The sequence below is a fragment of the Odontomachus brunneus genome, unplaced genomic scaffold (genome assembly GCF_010583005.1).
Source record: "Odontomachus brunneus isolate Ranch 3 - 2012 unplaced genomic scaffold, Obru_v1 Obru_scaffold_013, whole genome shotgun sequence".
In the NCBI taxonomy this organism is placed as follows: Eukaryota; Metazoa; Arthropoda; class Insecta; order Hymenoptera; family Formicidae; genus Odontomachus; species Odontomachus brunneus.
The window spans coordinates 2,862,033-2,883,175 of NW_022639463.1; the positions used below are offsets into that span (position 1 = coordinate 2,862,033).

A 21,143-nucleotide genomic window follows, 5' to 3' on the forward strand; every position below is an offset into this window, starting at 1 on the left:
CAAATAAATCATTAATAGCTGCCAAAGACACAAAATTTTCAGCAAAAAAATTGTCATTTATTTCATTTACTATAACGCGGAAAACAGCAAAAAAAATCTGTAACGGATCCATGCTGCAACATGTTGCTGAAAAAGAAACGAAAGTCGGAAGTGCCAGAAAGTGCTCAAGTCTGTTCGCGTCACTAAGCGTTGGTGCACATGATCTCGGCCGCGTTCCGTTTCACGCAATGCGCGCATTTATCTATAGTTCGTGTTACGTATATTGTAGGCAATGCGCGCATAATGCGTAAAACGGAACGCAACCCTCATTTGCTCCAACCGCCATCGTGATCCATGTATTCCTTGGTGTACATTGGATCACGCGACGCGAACAAACCTAAGATTTCTACCATTTTCTCTGTACTCTTAGGCTGATATTTCACGTGTCGTACGACAAGCTTTTTGGATACGTTCATTGGTTAACGAACAAAAAACATAGAAATACTCTATTCGCCAAACGTATCCGAAAAGCTTGTCGTACGATGTGAAATAGTACCCTTAAGGTACCTTTACATAGGAGCGTCGAGCGTCAAGTGTTGAGCACGTGCATAGTAATATACAGGGTGTCCCGCGTAAAACGGACCAAAAGAAAAATATAAGTAGAACACATAAAGGTGAACAAAAATTATATAGGTCATTTTTCAAACAACCACGTAAAATTTCGAGATATTAATTAAAATAGTTGGACAAATTAGAACGCGCGATGCGACAGCCGGGACGTACGGCTCGCAGTGGTCGACGAAGAAAATGGAAGAACGCACATGTACACGGACGCACACACGGAGCTACTCATTTCAGTATGCCAAACGGACCACCTCTCTGGCCTATAAGATAGGCCCGCGAGCAATCATCCATTTTCTTCGCCGGCCGCGGCGAGCCGTATGTCCCGCCTGCCGTGTCGCCGCGCTCTGATATGCTCAACTATTTTAATTAATATCTCGAAATTTTACGTGGTTGTTTGAAAAATGACCTAGATAATTTTTGTTCACCTTTATGTGTTCTACTTATATTTTTCTTTTGGTCCGTCTTACGCGGGACACCCTGTATAAGCTGCGTTCGCTTTGGACGTTATGTGCTGTGAGCGTCATTTTATCTTCTTCCCGCATGTAGCGATAAAGATAGAATGACGCTTATAGAGCGTAAGCGCCTAAAACGAACGCACCCATAGTGAGTTATTGCTGAAACACAAGATTAATTTAATTACATACTGAATTGTCAGTTGAATTTCAAGATATTTATTAGCAATTCAGAAAAAACTGCAAGATATTACAAAATGTCTATTAATTATCGGCATCATTTGTGATTATTAAAATGCAAAAGCATTATCAATAACGAATATTAAAACATGGAGTTAATTGCATTAATATTACTAATTGCAAATGCAATATGAGTAAAACAAAAAAAGGTTTTAGGTATTACAAATATTCGCAGAAAGAAAGAAACACAGATACTATTATGCAACATTGTCCTAATAGCATTAAACGCTGAAATCTGAACGGTTTAGATGTATGCGCAAAGGTGCGCAAAGGTTGCGCACGGGTTTCCTTCCTTCCTTCCTTCCTTCAATATATGGCTACAGGCCTCTATAAGAGTAATGCCCCTACGCCAGTTTCCGATTAATGATATAATTCGAGAGCAAAGTCTTGGAAATTTCCAAGACACGATCCAAAAAAATCACAAGGTCCGAACATGTTCGAACATGTCTTGTCGTGACGGCGGTTAGGCCGGAACTTTGAACGGCAATATCAATTTTTTCATTTTCTGCGCACGGGTTTGACGCTCGACTCTTGCATGTAATGGTACGTTTAGAAATTTGCTGTGCGCCAACCAATCGACGCATCCGACGAGCTTATAGTACATGAATATCAGCCTGAATGTCGGAACTTTTCATGATAAATGTCGCTCTCCATTGTATGAAACCTCTACAACGTGAAATTCCTAGAGGTCGCGCAAATGGCGCTGTAAAGTAGGACTACTTCGCCGGAGCGTAGAAGCAGTTACGCGGTCAACATATATAAGCAGGCGTAGTAAGCCCACGACGGCCTCTGCCTCACTAAATGTAGAGTTTTCTTCACGTGTGGTTGTGTATCCTCTTTCCACAGAAAATAGGCCACACAACCCATCTCCATCCGTGAAATAACTCTCCTATAAAAATCCAAAAAAATCATAAAACCTCTGAAAAAACGCATACAAAAAAATCGCAAAATCGTAGGCGAAAAACCGTGCAACCTCAGGTAACAGAGAGAGTGTGGGGAAAAAAATTAGTAAGGATCGTCTGTGCTCGTGTTTGCCGAGGCATCCTTATCAACGAGGCAACGAGGAAAGAAGAAGCAGCAGCAACCGAGGAAGAAGAAAGTGAGTTCAGACGACGACTCGAGGACGTGGCTGGAAGCAGGCGAGCCATATTGTGAGGAGAAAGAAGACGAAGCTAGGAGGGGCAAAGCGAAGAAAACCCTCGCGCGAGAGGCAAAGGGTAACATTGATTGAGAGCAATCGAACTTTCTTCCCGAAGAAGTGAGCACACGTCGAAGCAGCACGACCCTCCGCCGCGACCATGAATCCGGGAGCGCCCAATTATCCCATGGCTTCGCTCTACGTGGGCGACCTGCACACCGACATCACCGAGGCGATGCTGTTCGAGAAATTCTCGTCGGCTGGACCCGTGCTGTCGATACGGGTATGCCGCGACATGATCACCCGCCGTTCGCTCGGCTATGCATACGTCAACTTCCAGCAACCGGCTGATGGTGAGTCATCCTCGTTGTTATCTTTGTCTCGCTTTCGTCATGATTATCATTGTCGTTGCTCATATCGACGTGTACGTACGCGCGTCACGAATGGCTGCTTGCTGAAGCATGCCTCTCACACGTGCTGCGCCGCGTTGCGCTGTGTGTCCACCATTGTGGCCTCCATGTTGGATTCGTGTCGTCGCTATAAAATGGTGGTTAACGGTTAAACGGGTTCAAGTGAGAGGGAGAAAGATAGAGTGAGAGAAGGGGGGAGTCGAAGGACAAGTCTTTTTTTATTCCGTTTTATCTCGATAATCGGCGAACAGATGGGTCGCTGCCGCGCGAGTCTGGTCGCTTCCACGAGACGACGATTCGTCGACTTCTCTGGTATCGTCTGCACTTTCCCTGTACTCCGTATACACGAAAATGAACGCCTTCGTTTAACGAGAGAAAATGAAAGTGCAGAAAAAGAATGCGACGAATCCATTCTCGACAGGCAACATGGCTCGCACATTTCAGGCTGCACAATGCGCAACGCTTTCGCAATATTATGACGCGGCGCTTGGGTCATAAAATGTAAATATTTAACTTTATTAATTTTTTTTTCTTTGTCATATAAGTTTTCTCTTTGCCCTTTCAGAATGTATACCTGTATAATCTTTGCAAAAAGTAACAGAAAATTAGAAATACACTAACGTCACTATTTTCTATATAAAACATATGGTGTATACACACACACGCGATACAGTTGAATAATAACATATTTTTATTTAAACATCACATTTTTAGTTTGTTTATATTATTTCTAATTTTTATTTTTATAAATCACAATAAAACTGCATATATCATTTTGAGTACTTAAAAACATATATATAAAAATTGAAATTTTGTAATTATTTTTTAATTAATTTTTTTATTTTACTAAAGAGTTGCATCATATATTTCTATAATAACACAGTTTAAAATATTCTCAAATAGCAGGATAATGACAAGTGACATAATAATGTATTATTGATGTCAGAGACATTACTAATGTATCAGAAAAATTATTTGATGTCATTAAAAACACTTAAAAATGGGATAACTTCAGATCCAAAATTAATGTCAAATTTTTTGTGATCACTTTTAGCTGCGATATAGATTAAACCCTAATTTTTTCCCAATTTTGTCATTATTTTGGAGATATGAACATACATCATTAATAATTATTACTCGTAACTCTTGTCTCAAGTTGAAATACTCAGAGTTCAGAGTTACTTTGTTAGAATATTTTGAATTCAGAGTTTAGTAAGAATGTTTTTCAGTTTTATCATGTGATTACAGATATAAGAGTCAATCTTTCAATATAATAGTTCAAATTTAGATTTAAGTTTAAGAATTTAAAAGATCAACTTAAATTTAAATATTTGAATTTAAGTTTATAAACTACTGAAAATATCAACCCTTACATTTATAATTATGATTTAATAAAAAAACAACTCTAACTGTCTAACTCTGAATATAAATTTCAATATCTGAACTTATAAATTTAGATTTAAGTTTAAACTCTACTACTGAAAATTTTAAACCAAAAAACTTAGATTTAAGTTTAAACTCTGTTCTTATAATGTGTTTGAACGGAATTTAAGCTTAAATCTAAGTTAAATTGCTATCATCAAAAATTAGACTCTATATATCGTATGTATTATAATTAAATCAAAAATTTTAAATTTGAATCTGATTAAAAATCTGAATGTCTCACATAAGACAAATTTCAAATTGAAATTATTGATTTTTGAAAATTGAAAATTTTCTTTTCCTGCATTGTTTCTTTCATATCTTAGCTTTCTCTTTTCGTGCTAATTTTGATTCATTCTCTGTTTATTTTCAGTCTCATTTCGCACAGTGTCGCAATGACACTTGTATACACACGTGAATTGATATTCTTCGTTGTATATTTCAGCCGAACGCGCCCTTGACACAATGAATTTTGACATGATAAAGGGGCGGCCTATTCGAATTATGTGGTCCCAACGTGACCCGTCCCTTCGGAAATCAGGCGTCGGAAACGTCTTTATCAAGAATCTAGATAAGAACATTGACAATAAGGCGATGTATGATACTTTCTCTGCATTTGGCAACATATTGAGTTGCAAAGTTGCTCAAGACGAGTCGGGCGCGTCGAAAGGCTACGGCTTCGTCCACTTCGAGACAGAAGAAGCCGCAAATAAATCCATTGATAAGGTTAACGGCATGTTACTGAATGGCAAAAAGGTACGAATTTTTTTTTGCTATTTTTCCAATAAAAAATGAACCTAACAATAGTTTTATTCTTCACTGTTGCGACAAATATGTAGTTAATAAATATATATAATTTGTTTTTCGAAAAATGAAATAACATTTAACAATATTTAACGTTCTTTCTTCTTCCATTTTCCGATGCGTGCAACAGGTGTACGTCGGCAAATTCATCCCGCGCAAAGAACGCGAGAAGGAATTGGGCGAGAAGGCAAAACTCTTCACTAACGTTTACGTGAAGAACTTCGGAGAGGACATGACTGACGATAAACTAAAAGAAATGTTCGAGAAATACGGGACCATCACAAGCCATAAAGTGATGAACAAGGACGACGGCAAGTCACGTGGCTTTGGTTTCGTCGCGTTCGAAGATCCGGACGCCGCCGAGCAGGCAGTGCTCGAACTAAACGGCAAAGAGATCGCCGAAGGCAAGTGTATGTACGTAGGACGCGCTCAGAAGAAAGCTGAGCGGCAACAAGAGCTGAAGCGCAAGTTCGAACAGCTGAAGATCGAGCGATTGAATCGCTACCAAGGCGTAAATCTCTATGTTAAAAATCTGGACGACACAATAGACGACGAGCGTTTGCGCAAAGAGTTCACGCCTTTTGGCACGATCACGTCCGCGAAGGTCATGATGGAGGAAGGACGCAGTAAGGGCTTTGGATTCGTGTGTTTCTCGCAACCAGAAGAAGCCACCAAAGCCGTTACTGAGATGAACGGTCGCATTGTCGGGTCTAAACCGTTATACGTCGCTTTGGCGCAGCGCAAAGAAGACCGCAAAGCTCACCTCGCCTCCCAGTACATGCAGCGTATGGCGAACGTCCGCATGCAGCAAATGGGACAAATATTCCAGCCCGGTAACGCTGGCAGTTACTTTGTACCTACTTTACCGCAGCCTCAGCGATTCTACGGACCCGCGCAAATGGCGCAAATCCGCGCGACGCCACGTTGGCCGGCGCAACCGAACCAGGTGCGACCAAATGCACAGACCGGCAGCTCCGGATTCGCAATGCAAGCTCCGTTTAGAGCGGCGCCGCGCGCTCCTGCCGCTCAAGCTGGCGCCATGCGCAACACTCTGTCCGCCAGACCTATCACAGGTGAGATACAACAATTGATATGTTAGAATTAGTATATAAAACTTTACAATTTACTTCCAGCGAAGATCGGTTAACATTTGAAAATTCTTTTTCTGGAGACATAAAACATTATTCATCGACAAATTTATTCGCGGAAAGAACGCTCTCTGTGATCTGACTGGTCGCGATTGTGTACCTTCGTGAACTTTGCGTAAAAAAAAGAAAGCAAGAGAAATCTCGAGGAACAAAAGTGTTAACATTTTTATTCGCTCAACAGGTCAGCAAGCGGTCGGTGGCGCAAACATGCAGAGCCGATCCATGGCCGGGCCGGCGGTCGGAGTTTCGCCGCAGAGCCGTCCTTCAAATTACAAATACACCGCGAACATGCGCAACCCGCCACAGACAATGCCGATGCCCGCTCAAGCTCCCGTACAGCAAGCGGTACACATTCAAGGCCAAGAGCCGCTTACCGCATCGATGTTGGCAGCCGCGCCTCCGCAGGAACAAAAGCAGATGTTGGGCGAGCGTTTGTTCCCGCTGATACAATGTATGTATCCGGCCCTCACCGGCAAGATCACCGGCATGCTCCTGGAGATCGACAACTCCGAACTCCTGCATATGCTGGAGCACAGCGAGTCGCTGAAGGCCAAGGTTGAAGAAGCCGTGGCCGTGCTGCAGGCCCATCAGGCCAAGCAGGCGAATCAGCCAAAAAAGGAATAAGATCTCCGAAAAAAGAAGTCCCACAAGTCCGAACCCTTTCATTTTGACCTTATAATCAGTGATTATTATGTGCCGATTAACAAAGAAAATGTTCTCTTAGTTTTTCTTTTTTTTTCTTTTTTCTTTATATCCCCTTGTCTTCTACTTCTCCTTCTCTCTTGCTATCTATCATTGCGCAATTTAATCAGATTCTATGTAAATTTACTTTTAAGATTTTTCAAACTGCAATGCTGACTCGAGACCGATCGTCACGTATATTGATAAAATAACTGGTGTTAACTGGAATGTGAAATGCGACTATTGATTTGCAAGCTGATCGTGAAAGGGTTTTTCTTCTAAAATTTTTAAATGCATAATAAATAAATTTTTCTTTCAATCTATATATTGTCGTGATATTTCGGCTTCTTATTTATTTCATCCTTACCGCTTTGCGAAGACACATTTGTGAGATGAGTATGTTTCTAAGTAAGGACACACGAGAACGAATCACGATATTCTCCAGATTCCTCTCTCGCTTCTTTGCTCTTATCACTTGTCGACTTGACTCATGTTACATTCTGCTATTCGGTCGACTGCACAAAAATAAACTCAGAGAAATTCACGGGTATACAGTTTCATCTCCTAAACGATATGGCTGTGACAAATCTTTACACTCTTCTGTCCGGTCGAATAACATTAACAATTAATTTACATTGAATATTTTCTTAATTATCTGTATTATATCAAAGAATATTAACGATGTAAAAATGTTGCGTTCTAATATTCACTGTTTATGCTAGAAACAAAGTTCATGTTACGTATACTACTGATTTTCATTGAAAGGCACTTTTATTAATAAAAGAGATATTAGAAAGGATCTAATAAGATTATTAATATTTTCTATTTACAAATAAATTTATTTTTGGACATGAATATAAAGCTATCACTGGTAGATATATTACTCTGATACATCGTTGGCGCTTTTTTAAATAAGCAATAAATAAATATATTGCGTATGTTTAGAAAATTCTAATAACTTTAGCGCATGATATGTTGAGATTATCAGTCTGTCACATTTTGAAAATAGCAACAATCAACTACTCATGAGCAGCAGCATTGTACACTTTAATATTTGGGCCCTTCAGCAAATAATCCAAGGCCAATTTGCAACAGTCTTGTAGAACTGCAAAAATCACGATTACGATTATTTCTTACGACTTTCTCATATTAAAATATAAGTTTAAACATTGACAAATGATTTTCCCGTACCTGGCGGTGATTATTCTACTAGAAACAATACATGCTTCTTGTGACCTGGCTTCAGTGTTAGCAGCATTTTTTTTAAATGCGTTGCTTATCGAACGGGACTGTTTAAATCAAAATAAACGATAAGGAAGATTAATATTTATCTAACAATTCCTGAAGATGAATGGAAACGCACCAATCAAAACAGAGTATTTACATTCAGCAAGCAATTTAGCACGAAACCAAGTACCGTGTGTCGCTGGCTTTATTCTATCTTTGTTATACGTAATTATTTTTATACGTTATATTTTTCAGGATACGTTAAAAACGTATTACCTATTATTATTATTGAATTGTCTTAATACAATACAGAAAAAATTATTAGCTAAATGCTGTTTATAGCCATCACTACCTCGTTATTTTTTTGTCCTTTATTTATAAAAGGTGGTTAACTCTAAATAAAAATCTGTAAATTTCATATGAAGCATTGTTTCAGATAACAACTATTAATGTACAAAGATCTTAGATTTGTATTTAGAGCTAGACGTTAGTTTTTCAGTATATCAATATACACATTACATATTTTATGATTCAAATAAACAATTGAAATCTAACTTTAGATCTGAAAACTTTATGTGAGATAAGTTTCAAATAATGACAATTTGTTTTTCTAGACTAAAATCTTCTTGCACTCAGATAAATCTCCAGACAACATAAAATCTCCTAAGGATGAGGAAATGTCCTCAAGATCTCCTCAAGATATAGTCTGGATGTCCCCTGGACATCTGTGCTGTTAAAGTCAATACTTGCAGCTCCAGTGCTGTTGTCTCATCAATGATTTTCTTTTTTTTTACATACTCTATAATATTAATCTATAATATTAATCTTTTTTCTTATACTAATAAAAGTGTTATTATTATTATTAATACAAACTTAAATTTTGAGTCGACAACAATTATGAGTACTATTAAGCATACAGTACTTATAAATTTTATGGATAGGAAATTAATGATTATTAAAAGACATTTATCATAAAATAATTGCTAATTTATTTATACAAAGGAATTGAAAAGAGAACGTATTCTGTGATTCACATAATTTTCAATTTAAATAGATTGTGTTTGAGTTATTAGACCTGTTCTTTGTAGCTGCACTGCTGAACTAGTGCAATAAATTAGAATGGGAAAACGTATATTTGTCTCACTTCAATATATTGCACCAGTTCAGCAGTGCAGCTACAAAGAACAGACCTCTTGTGGCATATAGCGGGGTGACTCATTATTAATAAACGTTGCGTAGTACAAATAAATAAAACAGAACATTGATCATACAGCGAGGGATGTTGTTGATTTTAAACGTTAAATGTTAATTACACTTCAACAAGTGTGTTGACATTTAGATGTTAATTATACGATTGAATATAATTTCACAAAGCTATTGCAACTGTGATGTTATGCTTTCTGTTGGGGCAGCGACGCTTTCATCTGAGCTTGCTGAAATATCTGCTGTATTTTCTCGAGTGCCTTTCTCTAAGTATCCATTTTCTTGTCCAAGGTAGCAATTAGATTCTCCATACGTTTTTTTGAAATAGACATGTAAGTTGAATGTTCTAGTGATGGTAAAAAGTAGGACAGCCAATTCGGTGTTTCCCCGTTTGAAAAAACACGCGATCCCGGGCTGCAGTTCGATTTCGTACGGCGGGAAATCTGATCCTAGTATTCTCTTTCGTGTTTAATTGCTGACTGGTACTTCCGCGAAGAGCGCGATTGGTCGGCTGGTAACGCCACGACCCACTTCGTCGTACGGATAGGCTGTCGCTAATCGCACCGCGAGGTAGAGCAAGATGCGAGGTCCCTCTCTCCCGGGATACTCTTCGCGACAAAAAAAGAAATGTCGACAACAATCGTCGCAGGCAGTCGTGTGGTTGCGTCTTCGTGAGATAGCAAGAACGATCATCGAGGAGCCGGCTGAGAGAGAGAACGAGGGATAAACGTTCGCCCGAACGTTCGGCGGTCGTGAGCGACTGAGAAATTTGAGACGAAGAGAGATATTACGCTAACGATTCGCCGTTTGAGATCCTCGCCGCCCAGCACGAACGAGTGGAATCTCGGCCGCGCGAGAAGCGGCGGCAGGTACGTTTTCGCACGTACGTGTCCTCTATTTACGATTGACCTCGATTGTCTCTGCGTGTGCAGCGGTCGAATCGACGAGAAAATTGGCCGGCGGCGACCATCGCAACAATAGCCGTATGTACCGTCATCCTCGCGCAATGCATCGCGTCTCGCCTAATTGTCGCGCCGATCTCGCGATCTTCCTCGTATTCACAGCTAGACATGATCGCTGGAAATCTTGGCATATGGCAATGAAGTTATGAACGACTGTCCGCTGCGCGATGATCTGTTGTTTACTTGTCACAACTTGTCGGTCCTAATAGTCTGCATGTGTGATGCGTTAAACGCGTTTCAAGGGCAAAAGATATTTTACATTGTTCGCTCGCGTGAACAAGTATTCGCGCTACATGCCTAGCAACGTTACATTTTCAGATGACTCATCGAATTATTCGGTTGTCATTAGAATGAAGAAGACGGAAGTATCGAGCTTTGAATATTAGATATTCGTTGTATTGCATCCGCGAGAGATAACCGTGGAATTATGCGCGTAAATAAACAAAAGTCGATGTGCCGATGAAACATCCCGGCCGTAAAGGTGGTCAAACAAAGGCCGGTATTCATAGTCGAATTTTATTTCAAGACCGTCTTAAGTAATGTTTTAAGATGCGAATGCGGCTCTGTGATTGGTTCGTGACATTTTAAGACAGTACTTAAGATGATCTTAAATATATGATTGGACTATGAGTACTGGATTATGAATTATGCTGAGACTTTTCTTTTGTTTTCTCTTTTGATTTTTTGTTTACTTTGGATCTAAGTAGAGTGCATGTTTCATTGTATGTAAAAACATGAATTTGCACAGGTTGATTATTGCGTAAAATACAAAGAAAAGAAGTACAGAAAGTATAGAAAAATATAAAAAATATTTTATGATAACAAAGTACTGTATACTATACTTGTTATTGATAACAAAGTACTGTATACTACCTACATTCAATTGCTCAAATAATTAACTTTTTTCCAAGATAAGACACGATATCCAAGTTCATATCTCTCAGATACAACTTGAGTATCATGTTAAGGCTGCAAAGTTGGTCAAATAATAATTAATAAATTCTGCTACGATATTTTTCTTTTGTTTTCTCTTTTTCCTTGTTTGCTTTAAATATAAATATACAGTAGAAATACATAAATTTATACAGGATGATCTTTGATTATAAAGATAAGATATAAAGATGAAAAAAAGTATAGTAATATAACAGAATATTGATAATAAAAAATATAAGATATCATTTAATTGCTCAAATATGTAACTTTCATCTAAGATAAAGTACCTAAAATGAGACACAATATCCAAGTTCATATTAAGTATAACTTTGGCATCATGTGGGAATATCTGGCTCATCCCTAAATTCCTGAAATTCCTGCATATCCAAATATTGACAAAATTAATTCATATTTAGAGAGATAGGGAATACATATTGTAATCATACATGATTGAATTTTTTTTCTTCTGTAAAATATAGTAACAGGAGATATTGCGAAAGAAAGTGATAAGATGGATCAGAACGAAATTGTGAAAATTTTGCGGTCATGCCTGATATCATGCAAAGGTGGTGTAAAGTTGGACAATTTAAAGGGTATGCATGAAATTATCATAAATTATTGTAATAATAATGATAAACAAAAGTTATTTGTCAATTCTCCATCTAAAATATAATTTGCCTTTTTTCTTTTTTTAGGATTTTTTAGTTGAGTTTGCTACAGTTGCACTAGTTTTTATTGTTTTTAAGAATGTTGCGAGAACCATTTTTGTTACTTTACAGCGGATTATCGTATGATCACGGGAGAATCGTTACCTTATAGAAATTTTGGATTCCCATCAATCGAGGCCTTCATACGTAACATACCTGATATCTCAGTGACCAATAGGAATGGAGAGTTGTATGTTGATGCACTACCTTCCAGGACAACGGCTCACCTTACAAAATTAATTTCGCATCAAGTCTCACGGCGAAAAACACGACACAGACCACAAGCTAAAAAAGTAACAATTCATCAATATTCTATATTCGTGATATCTTAGACTTCCGGGTTAGTTCCTCAGATTTGTTTTCAACGTTTCGTGAATATTTTAGTTTACTACTGAAATTCTTCTACTGTAGAAGTGAAATGTTCACAAAATGTGGAAGCTAAATCTATGAACGACGCGACACTGGCTCATCTGGAAGCCAGATCAAGCATTCTGAACTTGTCTAAGAATTTGTCGTTGCCTATACCGTCTTATAATGTTTCGATAAACGTCGTGAAAATTCTTTCATCGACGCAATGAGTGTTCGCAATACGTTTGTGTCTGATTGTTATTATATATGCTATAACATACTAATATTTAAGATTGTCAGAATTTTGGGTGTTAAATTGGCCTTTGAAATTTATTTCTAGTGGAGTCCTCATCGATACACATCTAGAGGCTATCTACCAGGTTTTAAAAATAACGGATCTCAGCCTACGAGATATAACAATCAGAATTCTCTGCATTCATTCACTAAATCAACACCCGGAAGGAATAACTTATATACGGACTTTAACAGGTGCATTTTAAGAAAGTGGATAAATACAAAAAGCATATAATCGATTAAAGTTGTAAATTGCATGTCGTTTAAAATGTGATATATTTTTTATATATCTATAACAAAAATACTATTTTAGACCACCACCGCTCATGGAGAACCTAGTGCAATGTCCATTTCCTATAAACCGCAATAACGAGAAACCAAGATTCGCCATGGACATACCACAAATTTCACCTAGTAAAGTGAGTGTGCAAATTTAGATCACGGGTCGATTTATATATGGCTTCGGTTGATTATATTAATACTTACAGAGACTGAAAGATAAAGTGGCAAATCCTAGTATATCAACTTCAAATCTGAACCAAAGTTCTAATAAATCTAAGATTGATGGAAGATTGGGGAACGAAGTATTATTCGAAAGGGCAGTGCCACCTCCTGTGATAAGCTCAACACCAAAGACTGTAGAAGAAAAACCCTCAAAACTAAGTGATAGACTCAAAATCAGTACTCCATTGTCGACCGACAATAACGGACATATTGATACGCACATTACACGCTACGTTCCACAGGTAGGAACGACCAACAAGCTGTTCGTTTAGACCGCATCGGATCTTTTCTACGAAACCGGAAATTTCTTTCTAGGTCGCACCTGTCGATGATCCTCGGAAAGAACTGATAGTTCGCACCAATGCGTTGGATCTATCGTTGCCAATTTATAAAACGTATACGAAAAAGGAAAGAAGCAATCCTACAAAAATCACCATATACGCGAGCGTAAAAGTACGCCGATTGCATTATATTTTACAAGTGCTTCGTGTTTTCACTTTTTTTCGCTTTCTCAACTTCGATTGAATTCCGCAGGTTGGGACCCATACATTCCATACCTACCCGGAAGACGCGCGATCCGAAGAAGAAGCCGAGAAGATCGCGGCGCGATTGGCTCTGATGAATTTAGCCAAGGAGGAGTCCTCGAGTCCCGAAGTGACCACTATTGACGTAAACTTAGTGAAAGAACGTATATTAAAAATCATAACCAGGCATCCTAGCGGCGTCTTTATGCCACGAATACCATTTTACTATAAGGAAAGTTACGACGAGGCTTTGCCTCTTGACTGGCAGAAAATAATCGCGGAGTGCGCGGATATCAATCAAGAGAAAGGCGTCGGCAATTCAACGATACTCTGTCGATCCGATCCAACCGCGAAGGTAATGCTCCTTCATTTTCTGTAGCCGAATTGTCTACACAGGAATTCAAAATGTTACTTTCTTTATTCAGCGGCCGGAAATTTATTCACCGTCTCATGACATGCATTCCGACATGCACAGTTCTTTATCCACCGAGAAAATACAGCTGAACCCGATAGGACCCGCTGCGCCTGATAAATTAAAAATACCCGAGGCGACACTCTGGAATGTGTACCCAACATGTGTCATAAGTACTATTGAGGTGTGGGTTCGACTCGTTGATGATGATTATAATGTAAGCAGATTGTATCTTTGCACGCATTTTGTATCTGCTTTACTTTTTCTCTCTTGTATAACTATGGGTCACATCTCTAGGATAATTTTACCGATATGATGAACAACATGACAGAGCATTACAATAAGATAAAACAACCCGCCTCGACATCGACATGCGTCCGCGGTGACTTTTATGCTATCCTCGAAGATGACTATTGGCATAGAGTACAGTGCATAGACTACGAGCCGGATACTAGACTCGCTACGGTACATTTCATCGACGATGGGTATGAAGATCAATATAAATGCGACGTGTTGCAGCCTTTGGAGAAAAAATTCTGCTTACTCCCGGCCCAGGTACTCGACTATATTGATTTTTTCATTGCATTCCACATCATCTGAACCAAAAGCGTAAATTAGAATTGAACCATTTCTCACAATGGTCTCTAACAGACTTTCAACCATGTTGATCTGACCGTTATAGCGCAATTTCGCGTTACAAGTCTTGTTTTTAACACTTTTTGCTATTAGAATGAAACAAGTATATAACTCAGCATTGAAGAGAAAAGAAACAAAATTCTAGTATATTACTACTTCAAATCAAAAGAACAAACCTAATATGCATTACCAAATACAGTCCAGATTTACAATGATCGTCAAGAATTTATGTCGTCATGTATGTTTTTGCTTTGCTACAGGCGGTCCGAGTAGCTCTTCAAGGATTGGAGGAATTGCGTGATTGTGGTCAAACGATCACAGAGATCGAGAATCAGCTTTTGGAGCGGGTATTCTGCGTGAAAGTACACAGCTTAGCCACCGACGAGGATGGTTCATATGCATCAGTGACGTTTTACGACACAAGTAGTGAAGATGACATTAATATGAACGATATTTTATTTGAAAAAATCATGGAGAATATCACCGCTGGATCCAAATTAAATGTAAGTATCCACTTGGATTCGTTCGTCTAATGATAGTTTTTTCTTTCTTCCGACATGCATTGTGTAAAATGTTTCTTTTTCCACACGCAGGCCGGACAGTTTGTTGAATTGTACGTCACGAACATGGACGTACATGGTAAAGTTTACGCGCAGTTAAACTTCGTCTCCAGAACCTGCCTGTTAAATCTGATGAACGACGAAATAATGACACAGATACCCTTGAGTGTTCGCTTGTGCTCTGCAGTGAGGGCAATTGATTTCACGAAAATGTATCTTGTGCAGTTGGACTCGCAATGGTACCGGGCGAGAGTTACGGACGTTCAAAACGAACGTTTAGTGAAGGTGTTTCTGATCGATGTGGGTCGAACAGTGACGGCGTTGCGAAAAAATTTGCTTCATATAGATAAGATTTCGAAGGTTCTACAGAGCATTTTGCCACAGGTGAATAATCGTGCAGTTGAATTGAAATTTTTAATTGAGTAATGATGTCTGTTAGACATTATTATCCTTAAATATATATTCGCATCGGCAACTGGAACTTATTGGCCATCTTTTTCACTTACGTTGTATATCTCAAAACCGTATTTATATACTTTAAATTTTTTAATATTTCGTAAGAATATAAAATTGAAACTGACGTATTTTGTACGAAACAGGCGACACAGATTTTCCTGCACGGTATCGATCAATCGATATACGGCGAGAAGTTCGTGACGAAATTCAACGAGTTAGTTTCGGATACTGATTTGCTGATTGCAAAGGTCGTCCGAATCACCATATCTGGCGTTCCGGTTGTGCAGATTTTCAAGAGAGTTCAGCCGAGCAACATGTTGGCTTCTATCAACGAATCATTGATTCACGACTTGGAATTGATAAAGTATATATTCATGCAACAACTATCTGTTTCCATATTGTTAAGGCTTTCGTTTCGTTCCGAGAAGCACATTGTATTGGGTTGCGTAATAAATAATTTCGCATTTTTTCAGATTTTCTCAAATGTAACAATTACATTTTTGTGCCGTTATAATTTTATGAAACAATGCACACGCAAGATGACAAAAGATCATCGATCGAAATGGCACATATACTGTTTCATAAAATTATAACAACATAAAAATACAATCGTTCCATTTTATCTGACAAATTCGAAATTATTGTAAACGCATCTCCTGTGCACCTGAACCAACATAAATCATTGTTATATTCCCAGATCCAACGAAGACGGCAATAATAACAACAATATTAAACCGAAAAAACGTTTGGAACGTAAGAATTCGCGCATCCTTGAGTCCGGTAAATTAAATCCACCCATGATTTCGGATATTGGCCAGTTCTTCGATGTACACGTCACATTGGCTGCGCATCCTGGACATTTCATTGTTCAACCTCTAAACAACGGAGATGAAATGAAGGTATAGACAATTCTAAATTATTAATTTGTCTCATTAGGACTTTTCAGTGAGCCGGAAACCTTACCACATTGAAATCTCGTATTGTTTTTCAGGCGATGATGACTGAACTGCAAAAATACTGCGATGCGTACGAAGGACCAGAATTAGAGTCTGTTGGCGAAGGCAAACTCTACGCGGGAAAATTTATGGATAACTATTGGTACAGGTGTGTGTGTGTGCAATCAGCGAGATGAAATTTTCTTTGATAACAACAGTAACACTCATTTCTTTTTTTCTTCAGAGTATACGTCACCAATATTATCAATGAGAATACGATATCCGTGTACTTCTGCGACTTCGGGGATGTGACGATAGTACCACGAAACAGATTACAACCCTTGAAGAGCGAATTCTTGGAACTGCCGTATCAAGCTGTAAAGGCCAAACTTGTTGGTAAGCAAAAATATTTTCTTCTCTCCTTTCACCCGAACGTATCTCATAGCTCAAACGTTCGAATCATTTCGCCGAAATAAATTCTATAATCTTGTTTTTTTTTTTTCCTTTTCTTTTTCACCGAAACGTGAAACAGGGATACAACCAATGAACATTGACTGGACCGTCGAGGATTGCGTGAGATTTCGTGATTTGGTGCTCGGCAAGAACTTCGTGTCGATAGTTGTCGAATCGATGTTCGATCATTTGTCGCCCGTTAATGATACCGTACTCGGACTGAAGTTGATTGACGTTAATACTGACCAAGACATATTCATCGACAAGTTGTTAGTAGAGGAGAACCGTGCCAAGTTTATTGAAGGGGAGAATCTTCCACTTAGTTAGAGCTCATTACGATGGTAAAAGATGAGCAAAAACGTCTATTTTCATAATAGCATATTGTTATCCTTCTATAACGACACGGTGTTGCGCTCTATAAACATTATAAAAGGATAACGTATAAACATATATAGACTGCAATCATATTCATTGTTCAAGAATTAGGATTTTTTTTTAAGCAAAAAAGCATGGACAAGATCTTGATAGCAGAATTTTATTTATCAAGAAAACGCTCATTTTATCGTTCTCGTAAATATGTCTACAATATATATATATATATTGTTTTGTTGTCATTTCATTAGAGACGTTTAACTGTTGAAGTTGTAACGTGTGTAGTTTATTTACGAAGATGCCAAGTTTTATTAGAACGTCTTGTATTTTTGATAACATTATTAGCTCGTAATAAGTATTCTTAACAGTGTTACGTTATTATTTTTCTCTTTTTTTAAAGTTTCATTTCTGTTTATGTTTCATGATATTAGAGAAAGCAGTATAATTGTCGAATGTGACAAAAGATATTGGCTGTGCGTAATACTGTGGATATATTCATTAACAGCATTCCATATTTAAATAAATAAATAAATAAATTATATATACACACACACACACACACACATATATATATATATATACATATATATATATATATATATATATACACACATATATATATCTCTCTTTTATATTATATATACATACATCAAACACACGCACAGACAAGTAGATCTGCTTGTATGGATTAGTCAACACGAGAGATGTGTGCGTACATATAGACTGCCTGACGTAAAACTTGTACTCTACTTGCGATCATTTCTTAGCGACATATGCACGATATCCTCGCAATATGTCAAAAAACAATTTATCTTCGCGTCGCTCACGTTCTTACTGGAAATGGTAAATAGTAGAAGTCAAATCGAGACGAAAAATTCTTTGTTATTTTTTAATGCTAGCAATAGCAAAATTAACGAATTATTAATTAAGTTTGATGTTTAAAGCGCTCTAATTGATGGGTCACAGGTAGTATCGCGCGCCGAAAAAAGTACGAATTCCCGTCTTTTGGATTAACTTTGATGTTTTGATTAGTGGACTTTTTTCATCACTAATCAAAATGGCGGAGCTGGCGAAAAGGCGGGAGTTCGCATTTCTTTGCAATTAGAGCACACTAAGCTTAATAACTCGTTAACTATTGTATTAAAAAGTGACAAAGGACTTTCCGTCTTGGTTTAATTCCTACTGTTATTTCAATATTTGACAGTTGATGTAGGATATTCTGTACAACAACTACGGAGCAACGAGTTATTTCTTCTATAACTTTATTTAATGGGATATGTAGGCCTTTCTATATTGGAATACAATATTTTTCATTGCTTTATACAATCATTATAGCCTTTGCAAGATTTACTCTTTAATGTCTCTATTGATTACTTACATTACCTTGACAGTTGTGCCAACTTATGTTCGTTTAAAAAATTTGTCATTTATAAGAAAAATAGAAAATAGGAAGGCATATATGTACATATACAATAGAAACTTAATTTTGGGCAGTAGCTATAGCAGCTTATTTATGAATTTATTTACGAATGACGCGTTTTTTCGCGAGTCTACACCATCATTCTGAGGACTTCATTAATTTTATCCTCTCGATTTCCGAAGTCGCCACCTTCTACGTAATGATTCGTTTTCTTACGCCATCCACCATTCGATGTGTTAAGCTGGAAAAATAAAAAAATGATTTTTGACATGTCATCGAAATTTTGGTGATCGTATATAAATAATCATAATATAAAGCTATCATAGATACTATAGATTTTTTCCCTTCATCTTGTACGAATTGAGGTGAAAATGTTTGAGCTCATTTTGGACTTGTAATATTAATACTCGTTAGTAAGAGAAGTTCTTATTACTCTTTGACATAAAATAAGGAAATTAATAGACTCCAAATTATCCTACAACCATGCCTATGTCGTGATACAAAGCTTATCTATATGCTTGTTACATTAAATTCTTTTCGTCATACCTTGAATGACCACAGGAAATTGCTGGCGTATTTGAATTTAGATCCAACAGTGAATATCTCGTGGATTAAATCCTCTGTACAAATGATGCCAGAGCGACCTAAGCAACAAACATATAACATTAAATTGAATTGCTACGCGATTATTGATGAATAGTAACTGTTAATGTTATAACATATTCTTATACAAATCAAACTTAGATATAAGAATTACATAGGTCTTTCAGAAAATTGCAGTGTTAATTTTTGACAAACTGGAAGGAAGAGTCTCTGTGCAGACAACTCTCATAGATTTGTCAAACTGTTTTCTTAGGAAATATAGCTTGTATATTAATTATGCTAGTAATTTTTTTTTATTTTGGTCTTTACGTTTATAGAGAGTATATAGAGAGTATGTAGAGAGTTTATAGAGATTAGAAATTGTTTTATACTAACCAAGCTTCCTTTCAATGATAGCATTACTGGTTATACGTTGCTTGTTGATCTTGGCAAACCCACGTTTGTAGATTAATTCACTAACAGATTTCAAATTTAGGTATCCCCACGTAATGTAAGGCTCGACAATACCTAGCATATTGATAGTTGCTTTGTTCAATTTACAAAGATTCCATTGTTGATTCGCTTCAATCGAAACAATTGTAATACTTTCCGCACCTTAGACGCAATTTGATTTACACTAAAAAATAAGATTGCAATTAAATTTAAGTTACACTTAAAACTTAAAAAAAACGAACATAGATTTGATTAATGCTAGAAATTATAGATCAATATATCTGTACGTATCCTCAAATACGGATGACGAATGCAAGACGCGCTTCACCAGGAATGTAATAATTTCCACTGTTCTTAGCTTGTCTTATCAATCTGATTTCATCTCTTTCCTTTTGTCTATACTCTTTCACATATTTCTCTGCTCTCTTAAAGATTTCTTTTTTTTTATATCGGTTTGCACGTTGCTATAAAAGAAACATAAATGTTGTAGGAAATTGAGCAGATTGATTTGTAATATTTATTATTACATATTATATTTCTTATATAATAATGTAACACAACACACATGTTTCAAAAACGTCTTAAAGGTGTTCTACTTTTCTTAGACGTTTGTTGAATGTCCCTAAAATGTCTTTGAAACACACGTGTTGTATAAGAACCACCTTAATGGATATTTGTAAGCGTGCAGCTTTGACCGCTTCGCGGCGTTTTCTCCTCTTCAGAACAGATTCTGGCACTGCCGGCAGTTTATTAGTGCTTGCCAGCGGGGCAGTCTCTTCCTTCCTGCGTAGAAAGATATAATTATTTTTTTTTTAAACGTGTGCATGTTTAGCAAATGAGTGCACATTGCGGTAGAAAATTATGCGGGTTTGATATCATATTGTTGGTCATTGCAGTCGGACTTCTCCGAGTGCCTAGACTACTCACGTGTTCATCTTTGCGTATAGCAAAAGAATCTAACAAAATCTTACGCGCAGAAAACGCAAAAAGAAATTTGAAAGTAGTCAAGCCGGCATTTTGACCGACATCGCTCTACATAATTATTTGATACGCCACCTGCACCATTTTTAACTATCTGGGACTACGTTCGCTGCACCCATTTTTCAGCACTGCCGATAAAGTCTTCGTTTGGTGCGTGTCCGTGCTACGCCTATAATTTTCGTGTGGATAGGAAACACGATCCGTGCATTAATCCCAGTCTATAACAGGTGATTTAAACGTCTTAGAAATTGACTAATCATAATTATTCTCTTCACATTTGACT

The 21,143-nt window shown here is 37.5% G+C and overlaps 2 protein-coding genes and 1 pseudogene across 3 annotated transcripts; 2 read left to right on the forward strand and 1 right to left on the reverse strand.

Annotated features, from left to right (window-relative positions):
• The first annotated feature begins 2,065 nt into the window (after positions 1–2,065).
• LOC116841125 (polyadenylate-binding protein 4-like) lies at positions 2,066–7,223 on the forward strand. Its single transcript, XM_032808688.1, has 4 exons — positions 2,066–2,786; positions 4,711–5,021; positions 5,200–6,142; positions 6,399–7,223. Exons 1-4 carry the CDS (start codon positions 2,594–2,596, stop codon positions 6,839–6,841), a joined length of 1,890 nt encoding a protein of 629 aa, XP_032664579.1. The 5' UTR covers positions 2,066–2,593; the 3' UTR covers positions 6,842–7,223.
• Positions 7,224–9,913: 2,690 nt separating this feature from the next.
• Positions 9,914–19,125, forward strand: LOC116841123 (tudor domain-containing protein 7-like). Of its 2 annotated transcripts, none has more exons than XM_032808685.1 (17): positions 9,914–10,211; positions 11,703–11,816; positions 12,003–12,223; positions 12,619–12,767; positions 12,886–12,991; positions 13,061–13,318; positions 13,392–13,529; positions 13,611–13,955; positions 14,026–14,229; positions 14,310–14,567; positions 14,909–15,151; positions 15,242–15,592; positions 15,808–16,028; positions 16,362–16,563; positions 16,656–16,768; positions 16,844–16,995; positions 17,132–19,125. In XM_032808685.1, the coding sequence occupies exons 2-17, from the start codon at positions 11,735–11,737 to the stop codon at positions 17,377–17,379; spliced, it is 3,291 nt and encodes a 1,096-aa protein (XP_032664576.1). In that variant the 5' UTR covers positions 9,914–10,211; positions 11,703–11,734; the 3' UTR covers positions 17,380–19,125. The 2 variants fall into 2 exon arrangements, with proteins under 2 accessions (XP_032664576.1, XP_032664575.1); XM_032808684.1 differs by having other exon boundaries at positions 9,915–10,197.
• Positions 18,941–20,933, reverse strand: LOC116841129 (annotated as a pseudogene).
• Positions 20,934–21,143: the final 210 nt, after the last annotated feature.